This window comes from Manis pentadactyla, chromosome 15 (genome assembly GCF_030020395.1).
Source record: "Manis pentadactyla isolate mManPen7 chromosome 15, mManPen7.hap1, whole genome shotgun sequence".
NCBI classification, from domain to species: domain Eukaryota; kingdom Metazoa; phylum Chordata; class Mammalia; order Pholidota; family Manidae; genus Manis; species Manis pentadactyla.
The window spans coordinates 60,521,701-60,531,969 of record NC_080033.1 but is presented as its reverse complement, the minus strand read 5'-3'; the positions used below and the strand labels follow the sequence as shown (position 1 = coordinate 60,531,969).

At 38.6% G+C, this 10,269-nt stretch overlaps 1 protein-coding gene and 1 non-coding gene across 2 annotated transcripts in view; both read left to right on the top strand.

The window, feature by feature from the left end:
* The first annotated feature begins 107 nt into the window (after nt 1-107).
* SF3B3 (splicing factor 3b subunit 3) overlaps nt 108-10,269 on the top strand; it is a 60,997-nt gene continuing 50,835 nt past the window's right edge. Inside the window, exons 1-6 of the mRNA XM_036926935.2 lie at nt 108-276; nt 4,305-4,442; nt 5,531-5,857; nt 6,583-6,755; nt 7,281-7,422; nt 9,568-9,680. Coding sequence (XP_036782830.1) covers nt 4,373-4,442; nt 5,531-5,857; nt 6,583-6,755; nt 7,281-7,422; nt 9,568-9,680 — 825 coding nt within the window. The 5' untranslated portion in view covers nt 108-276; nt 4,305-4,372. The remainder of the gene's footprint in view (nt 277-4,304; nt 4,443-5,530; nt 5,858-6,582; nt 6,756-7,280; nt 7,423-9,567; nt 9,681-10,269) is intronic.
* LOC118933002 (small nucleolar RNA SNORD111) lies at nt 6,155-6,234 on the top strand. Its single transcript, XR_005032994.2, has one exon. It is a non-coding gene; the product is annotated as a small nucleolar RNA SNORD111 (small nucleolar RNA).

The following is a 10,269-nucleotide window of genomic DNA, read 5'->3' as shown; positions in this document are numbered from 1 at the left end:
TATACTCATTTTTTTATTCTCCTGGGAAAAAATGACGGTCATAAAGTACGTTTAAATAATTTTCAATTCGGCGTGGAAGCCAAACAGAAGCATTTAAAAAATTACATAAACGGTCGTCAGGCGCCGGTTGAGGACCTTTTTTCCGTCGCGCGCTAACCGGATGGTCCTTGTCTTAAGAGCTAATGGCGGACGCCGGCGGTTTGGCGTTGGCAGTGCCCTAGACCTCGAAGCTACGCAGCATCTGTCGGATATCTACGCCATCCTCCCTGCTGCAAGGTAAAGAAGCAGTCTCCCGACTTCCCCGGGCCTGGGGAAGCGGAGAGAGACCTTGTATGGTGGGCCGAACCTTTGGTGGGAGGCGCCGCTGAGGCAGTTTAGGCCTGAGATGTCCGGGCAAGGGACGAGAATCAGATGGAGGGGAACACTTGGGGCTCAAAAACAGCTTCCAAAAATAGTTGCCGCTTCCGCCTGTAAGGTGGGAAAGAGGACTGGCTCAAAGAGATTTCCTGGCGTTTAGGCCCTGGCGGAGGTGTGAGAAGGGGCGGGAGGGACGTCTCCTGGAGAGAGTAAACGACACACAGACGGGAAGGTGAAAAAAGACTGGGAGTGTTAAAAACATAAATAACGGTAACAGTCTTTGGAGTCAAGACCTCGTTTAATACTGTGTTTTGGTACTTAGGTAACTTGTTTACTCCTCTGGTCTTGAATTTTATCACCACAAAATGGGGTACAGTAATATCCATACTGGAGACTTCAGGAATTTTAAATGCAGTTCCTTTGGCATGTGGAGAAGGGGTGGCAGCAGTCACAGGCTCATTTTATAGTAATTACAGACAGGAGATTACACGTGGGAGAAATAACAAAATTTACCAAGTTTTGGGCGTTAGTGGTTCCTAGTATATAGTTCTAGGGTGATCATCTTCCAAAATGGAACTCTCTCCTTACCTAAGGTAATAGTAGTAGAATAGCTGGGGAACCTGGATCCCGCTAGGTTTGGGGAAAATGAATTCCAGATAGTGATGGATGTCATCATTTACAAAGGAATGGAAAGTAGGCTGAGTTCTTCAGTCAACTGTAAAGAATGAAAAGTACTTATGGAGGGAGCCTTTGGGGCTTCTGAAGGGGCCTGTGGTTTCCTCTTTTTTTGTGTGTGTAACAATTCTTTACCTTTAATATAGTCAGTTCTGTAACATGGGTCACGCTGACAACGTGATGGAGGTTCCATTATAAATTTTGTTGTTGATAACTACAATTTTGAAATTGTGCTTGAAGTTTTATAACCAGAGCAAGATGCAAGAGAATAAATTATGTTCAAGAATTACATTCACTACTTTAAAGTTGAGAGCAGTTACAACATATTCCCTGCCTATTTTTAACCCAGATTTAAAGCTGAGTACCACTTTTCCTGGAACTTGCCAGTGTCTTAGCCCTTTTGGGATGTGTGTGCCCATATCTCTGTGTCAGTTTATTTACTCGAAGTGTGTTCACTTGTATTGATGCCGGGGCTCTTGTTCACGAAGCCAAAGAATGAGCTTCACAAACACTCAAGGTAGAAGAGCAAGGTACAGGCTTATATTTAGAGATAAAATGAAAGGACAGAGCTCCCGGCTCATACCAGGAGGGGACAAGAGAGTCCGGGGTGGTGTGTTGTCTAGAGGTTTTACAGGCAGATGAGGATTTTCGAGAACATGAAAAAAACTTAGGGGTGTGGACTTAGTTAAGTCGTCCCAGGATATTTACAATGAACTTGATACAAGTAACCTCCTGCTCTGTTGATTTCTCCCTGAGATACCAGAGTCTTGGTCTGGGGCATATGAAACAAGGCCACCTGGTCAGCCCCCAAGGTGGACCAAGGCATTGTTTGCTAAAGAGGAAGTTAAGTGCAATCTTTTTTTTTTCTTTTTGAACAATATATATTTTTTAAATTTTTTATTAAGGTATTATTGATATACACTCTTATGAAGGTTTCACATGAAAAAACAATGTGGTTACTACATTTATCCATATTATTCAAGTCCCCACCCATACCCCAAGTGTGCAATCTTATCTTTAAGGTGGAATCGTTCTTGCCTTTTACTGTGTTATGGCTGGGCTTGCATGCTAAATTAATTTGCCCAGTTTGCAAAATCACTTCATCAGATTTGAAGGAGGAAAGACAGCACATAGGCCTGGCCTTTTAGCATGTTAAAGTGAATCTTACACATGATTATAAATGATGAGCATAAAAAAACATGTGCTACTCCTTATCTGGGGTACACCAACTAATCTCACTGAAGAATGACTCTAGATCTGAATGTTTAACAGAGTTTTAGTAGGGGGTTTCTTTGCATGTAGTTACATTGCCCTGACTGCAGATATCCTGCCTTGCTTTTTCTGGAGGCCCTTACCCTACTCTGACTACACCCACGGTCCCTGTCACAGTATTACCGTTTTTCTTCTTGAAGGTCATTTCTCAGCTTCTTGATCCAACTCAGGCCTTTTCCTTCCCTGTGATCCTAGAACATTAAAGATGTTCCTTAGTCTCAAGTAGGAAAATTGATGTCTCTGAGGACCTATTTCCATACTGGAGGATTGATCCTCTCTTACTCACCCTGCTTTTGACCAGCCCAGAAATGATTATTATAATTGTCTTTTCTCACTTAACAGAACCGAGTTTCTATGTTAAGTTACATGGTGACTCCTTTGGATTTCTTAAGATCCCTTTTTTTCTTGAAAACTTTGAGGAAAAATAACTCAGTTTATTTTCCAGTGATAACTGCATATAGGTGTAGTTTGGGGTAATTCTTTTATGGTAGAAGCACATCAGTTTGCAGTCTTTAGTCCTGTCTGATGAGAAGAATCCTTTTCTGTGACTTATCCTTTAGGGAGGCCTCCTGAAGTGTCAGGAATTAAGTTTTATTTTAGTTTTTGATGGTAAGTTGAAATTTTAAGTTCTAAGTACTAAATACAGAGCTTTATTAAGAGATGCAAATGAAAACTACACTTAAAGTTACTGATTTTTTAATCTGTTAGATTAGCAAAGTCAGGTTGTGAGGAGATAGGGAATTGCTGGGAATGTAAATTGGTGGAATTCCTTTGAAATGTAATTTGGCAGTATTTATCAAAATTTCAAATGTATGGATTCTTCAATCCAGCAATTTCACCTCTAGGAATTAATCTTAGAGATATGTTCATGCATGTATAAATGACCTTTATATGAGCAGTTTTCTTTGCAGCAATTTTCATAGTCCTAAGTTTGGAAATAGGACCTAGGCATTCATGGGTAGGATATTAGCTAAATGAACTCTAATATACCCACTTGCTGGAATACTCCACAGTTGTAAAATAAAAACGAGAAAGCCCTTTTTCTTAATGCTATCTCCAAGATAGGTACACTAATAAAAAAATAACTTATAATGTGAGTGTGCAATATATAGAACCTAACCTTTAGTTAACTAAAGAGATAAAATATAGTATTAATAGGTAGTCTTGTTTGTATGTATAGAAAATACTTGGAAGGATATGATACAGCTTGTTGAAATTGATTCCCCCAGGAAGGAGAACTGGATGGCTAGGGAATGGATGAGGAAGCTTTAAAAAAATTTTTTTTAAGGTATCATATATACAATCTTATGAAGGTTTCACATGACAACATTGTGATTCACCCATATCACAGGATAACATTCACCCATATTATCAAGTCCCTCCCCACCCCATTGCAGTCACTGCCCATCAGTGTAGTAAGATGCTATATAGTCACTACTAGTTTTCTCTGCTGTACTGCCTTCCCCATGAGCCATCTACATTGTGTTAATCATAATGCCCCTTAATCCCCTTCTCCCTCCCTCTCTCCCTCCCCACCCATCCTCCCCAGCCCCTTCCCTTCATTGAGGGAGCCTTTTGCTATGCATTTGCAGTCCTGAACCTTGTGAACATACAGTCTATTTAAATGCAAGTAAATGTAGACCTACTTAGTATCCGTGATAATAGAGGTAAATAGTGTTGCATTAATGGGATACATCACAGCTCCCAGCATTGTTGCCATTTGTTATATAACCTTAGGCACGCAACTTAATTTCTTAGTCTCATTTTCCTTATTTATAAAATTGGAATACTGAATACTTTGTAGATTTGTTGTGAGATTAGAGGCAAAATACATAGCATAGTGCCTGGCATATAGAAGGCACTCCTAAGTACATACAGATTGTTCCCCAATAGGCCTTACTCTGTTGGGTCTGCTGCCTTTGGCGAGGAGTTCCCATACAGAATGTCTGTTAAATAGCAGTTTCCCAGCTGATACTTTTTCTGCTTTTATATGTTCTTAGCTTGCTTTGACTTGGTATAACCAAGGCCCAGATTGTGCAGTTGTGGGTTTCTCAGTGTTCCTGCCACCATGTTCCTATACAACTTGACCTTACAGCGAGCCACTGGCATCAGCTTTGCTATTCACGGCAACTTCTCTGGTAAGTTATCTAGTTGCAATCTTTCTGAATTTAACATATTTAATAATACTGGTTTTATGCTTCAAATTTCTTTTCAAATTCAAACTTTTTTTTTCTAAAATAAATTACAGGAAAACCCTTTTTCAATCATTAGAGAACGTTTTTTAAATATAGACACACACACACACACACACAAAATACATGTGTATGTATAATGCTTTATAGTTTCCAGAATACTTTAGAGTACTTGATCTTTTCTGATCCCCAAGTACCATTGGAAAGTCAGTGGCCTGATAGTGGTGGCCTTGAGCAAATGAGAATGAATTGGAATGGGGTGGGAGTGGGGTATCAGAAAGGCTAGGAAGCCATTTAGGTATTAGATAGTGACCTGTACTAGGGCAGTGGGGATAGAAAGAAGGATAAGAATTTCCAGCCTGGGTGGCAGAGAAAATGATAGTAACATTTTTGGCAGGTTAGTTGACACTGGAGAGGGAGTTTTTGGAAAGAGGGAACTTAGTTATTTCAGACATTTTGTTTAAAGTTGATGACAACTCATCCTGGTGGTATTTATATGTAGTAGGCAGGGAGAGATGGTGGTTGTGCATTTGGAGGTGTTGATTGCAGTGATGAAAGCAGTGATAAACTTTTTAGGGTGAGTTTAGAAATGAACAATGTATGATAGCAACTTAAAAAGTTCTTTGAGATGCTACATTAAACTGCACAGAAAGTTAATATAATTTCTTAGAACAATAGCTTTAAAGATGGGCTAGAAAGAGCCTTTGGAAATTTTTAGTCTTATGAAGATAAACATTATAGGTTGATAGCATTTATAGATACCTCCCAATTGTGCAGATTGATGGCAAGTTTTAGAAAAATAAAAACGTTTAAGAAAGTTGTGTACCATTTTTTAAAAGCTTTCCTTGATACCACTTCTGTTAGATTGTTTGAATTCCAGGAAAAATATCTTTTAAAATAGGATAAATTAACCTAAAATAGTTTAGCCCCCCACTTGTTTGATTGTATTTGTCTTTTTTGCATTTTAATCCATCCATCCAAGTTACTTTTGGACCAGCTGATTGTTAATGATGTTTATTATTTTGGTGATCTAGGAACCAAACAACAAGAAATTGTTGTTTCTCGTGGGAAGATCTTGGAGCTGCTTCGTCCTGATCCCAATACTGGCAAAGTTCACACTTTACTAACTGTGGAAGTATTTGGTGTTATCCGGTCACTCATGGCATTTAGGCTGACAGGTGGCACCAAAGACTACATTGTGGTTGGTAGTGACTCAGGTCGGATTGTTATCCTGGAATACCAGCCATCCAAGAATATGTTTGAGAAAATTCACCAAGAAACCTTTGGCAAGAGTGGATGCCGCCGCATTGTTCCTGGCCAGTTCTTAGCTGTGGATCCCAAGGGGCGAGCTGTTATGATTAGTGAGTGACTTGCTCTATTGAGGGCATCTCTGACTCTTAGTGATGCTCAGTTTAGGATAACAGTGCTGTACTTCTAGCAGTGTCCCAATAAATCACAAACTGGGTAAAGTTTGGATCATATTTGGATTAATGCCATGATTTAAAGTCTTTCCTTTTAAAAACAATGGGAAAAGGCTTAACACTTTTTCTATTTTCTACCAAGTTGAAAATAGGTGGTTTTCTGTTTCTTTTTATCTTGAGCAAGAAGTGCAATGAAAAGATTTTGCATTATTGGACATTGAATATGGTTGCTTGCATCAGCCTGAAGTGATGATTCACGTTCATGTCTCTTCTCTTATAAATCTCTTGAAGAAAATTATGTGCATCTGATCAGGCCTCAAAAGGGCAACCCTCTAACCACAAATCATTAGATCTAATTTGGAGAATAAAGCCAGCAATTTTATGTATTATTGTTTAGTTTAACCCACCATCATTAAATCTAGGGCATAGTAAAATTTTCTTTTTTTTAAATTAGTGGGATATTAAGATTCCTGTTAGGAAGGAGGGGGGTAAAATGACAACAGTTACCAAATGTTGTCTACTTTGATGATCCCGAGTTAATACACTTGTAGAGGTAGTGCTGACTGTTAATGATTTTTTAAAAAATAATTGTTATGTGAATCTAGCTGTTATGTAAGCACCGCTTTTTAATATCTGGAAATTTTGTGTACTTCCTTGAACTACAGGTGCCATTGAGAAACAGAAGTTGGTGTATATCTTGAACAGAGATGCTGCAGCCCGGCTCACCATTTCATCTCCCCTGGAGGCCCACAAAGCAAACACTTTAGTATATCATGTAGTTGGAGTAGATGTGGGATTTGAGAATCCAATGTTTGCTTGTCTGGAAATGGATTATGAGGTAATAGCGACCATTTTCCTTCCCACCTCAGTGGTTTTGTAAGATTGTTTTCATTGTGTGTGTGTTATCCCTCCCGACAAATTTCTGTGTTCCAAATGCCTTGCTGAAATTGTTCAAAATGTTTCAGAGTTTACCTAACTTTAAAATAGCATTTTGCTCTGATTTAAACTGTCTCTTTGTGGAAAGAGAGTATTTATTGGGACAAGTTGCCTGAAAAAGGAGGTGAAATTATAGTGAATATTTTTTCACAGGGAGGTAGTAAAAGGTGGGACATACTGTTCTTTCCCTTGAATGGGAGGCAGTATCCTCTAGTAGAGGGAATCGTGGTGCCAGAAATAGGAGACTGGGTTCTTGTTCCAGCACTGCCGTTCTGTAGCACTGTTCTGGGATCTCTGGCAGACATTTGGCATCTGTGAGTTTTTGCTTCCTTATTTTTAAAATGGAAGAATCCTGATGCTCTTTCCAGTTCTGAAAGTTTGCTTTTATAGGACTGATTAGTCTTTGTGCCTCTGTACTCCTCCATAGGAAGCAGACAATGATCCGACAGGGGAAGCAGCAGCTAATACCCAGCAGACGCTTACTTTCTATGAGTTAGACCTTGGTTTAAATCATGTGGTCCGAAAATACAGTGAACCTTTGGAGGAACATGGCAACTTCCTTATTACAGGTATTGTTCTCTCAGAGCAGCTCTATACCTTTTTGTTTGGTCCATTTTATGCTCAAACTTACAAGGGTTTATTTACTTAACAGGGTTTGGAAACTAATCCATTTGTAGTAAACCTGAATGCTTTGCATGGTGAGGTTAGAAGTTCATGTGGTAGTTAACTCTTATCCTTTATTGTGGTCAGAGAAGAAAGGATGAGGAAAGCTGTCAGTTTGGAATATTGATTACTGATGGTTGCTGTGATATGTTGACTATAGTCAGTTTTTCACTTTCATTAAGAAAAACAAAAACATAGTTCTTTGAAGAGACAAATGAAATGGATAAGCCCCAGATAAAATTGTATATCCATGAATTTGAAAACTTAGGCAAAATAGAAATATTTTTGAAAACCATTACCAAAGTTGATCTGAGAAGAAATTAAGAACCTGAATAGGCCGTAAAGAAATTAGAGCAGTGGTCAAAAATCTTTTTCTCCCAAAAGATTTAAGGTGCAGTTTTCTGGGACTTTAAATTTCTCCAGAGATTAGAAAAAGAATAAAAGCTATTGTACTACTTTATGAGCATAACTTACTCACTAAAACTGGGGAGGACAGTGACAAAAATTAAGCTAGTTAGGCTTATGATAACAGGTGCAAAAATGTAAAATTTTAGCAAATCAGATTAACAGCATTTTAAATGTATCATAGCTAAGTATGATTTTTGTAGCAGTTCAGAGTTTCACCATTAGAAAATTTAATATTCATTATATTAAAAGACTAAAGGAGGACAACTATATTTGTGTTATCTAAATTATAGCAGGCTTGGGGAAGACAGTGGTCCAGTCCTTTCTGTTTTGAGTCATTTGCATTTGGATTGATGTCTAAAATGAAATATGCCTGTTGGGGAGAGTTCTGGAGAAGAGTGTAACATAAGACCGCACGTGTCTTTGAGCATTAAGTCTTAGGAAGAGACTGTTTATATCGTTAGTAGAAGAACCTTGGAAAATAGATGACACATTTCATGATTTGCTATAACACATTACCATAATTTTTGTTTATGAGGCTTCATTCATTAAATAGGTATCTATTGAGCCCCCATGATTTTGATGTGTGTGTAAATCAGTCTTGAATCCTGGGATTGCAGTGTTCCCAGGAAATTAGATGTGGTGTTCCCTTTTATGCAAGATTGAGTCTGGTGAATACGTGTAAGTGTCAAGAAAATTGACAAATGGGCCAAATGCCAGTGTAGAGGAGGGGTCCCTAACCCAGGGAAAGGAAGAGAATATGTTAGAGAAAGCTTTCTGGAGAAGTGCTCTCTAAGCAGGAACCTGAGGGCTAGTTAGGAGTTAGCTGGGTACAGTGGGAGTGGAGGAAGGCATTTCTGTTCTTGGCAAAGAGAACAGGATGTACAAAGGCCCAAGGCAAGAATGAAGGCAGTTCATTCAGATAACTGAAAGCTCACTGTGATTGGGTCACTAGAACCAAAGGGCTGTAATAGAAGCAGTGGTGGTGAGGTAGCTACTGTAAGATTTTGACTGGAGGAATAATAACCTGTAAGAGATTAACATTTTAGGAAGATTACTCGCTTACATTTTGGCTAATGGAATGAAGGTTAATAAGACGGTAAGCCAGGAGATTGGTCAGGAAGTTGTTTCACTAAACCAGGAGAGTTTGGCAGCATGAGAACTGCGCAGGAGGTAGACTCAACCACAGCTGTGGGCCAGGAGAGAATTGAAGGGTGATACCAAGGTTTCTGGTTTGGTCTGTTGGTCTGTGGTGATATTATCTAAGATGGGGAACCCCAGGAGTTGGAAAGTTTGGGAAGGAACTTGAGTGTGTGTGTGAGCACATTGTATTTCTAAGCTATTGTGGAATATTCCTGTGAGAGTGTCCAGTATGTAGTTGGATTATAGATCTGAACCTGAGATGAGAATTTTGTGCTTGGAGCTAAAAATTTTAATGCATTATCAGATACCTGGATAGGCTGAGATGGCCCAAACTGTGCTCCATCCTTGTTTAGCGTAACTATCAGGAAAGAGAAACACTGAATATTTCTCAACTTCAAGCACACTCTACCTTCATCAGGCTGTGCTGAAGGAGAGAAGGAGTTGAAAGTTAAATTGGAATTCGGTTTTGTCAAATCATTGCCAAGTTTTACTTTCTCTGACAGTTCCGGGAGGGTCAGATGGTCCAAGTGGAGTGCTGATTTGCTCTGAAAACTATATCACCTACAAGAACTTTGGTGACCAACCGGATATCCGCTGTCCAATTCCCAGGAGACGGGTAAAGTTTTATTTGCCATAAGAGAAGATATATTTGTGTTTGTGAACCTAATTTTTGTAATTACTGTGTAATCTCTGTTGGCATGTTTTAGTTTCTTTGTAAATGTTTTTAATAAAGCTGGTAAAATACTTTAGTAAAAGCAAAACAAATTTTTTGAGAAACGGAGTTAAAAGCCAAAACAGTTTCTATTTTATAAGAACCTATGGACATTTTAAATATGAAATTCCTGGAAGCTTTTAGTTTAAAGAAGCCAGTATATATTGGAGATAAATCAAATTATTTTTTACTTTTTTTTGGTTCCCTGCCTCATTCCAGCCTACAGAAAATTTAGAAAAGAACAGTAAATTCCTATATGCCTTCCTCTTAGATTAACCAATTAACATTCACTACATTTGCTTTTTTGTTCTTATGATATATCTATGTACCTTTTTGGGCAGAACTGTTTGAAAATGAGTTGCAGGCATCAAGACACTTAAGACTCTCCTAAGATGTAGCTTCTGGAAGCAAGGAAATTTTCTTGTATAATCACACTACCAATATCATGCCCCCAAAATTCACTATTTTGTGTAATACAGTTATCTTATGGACA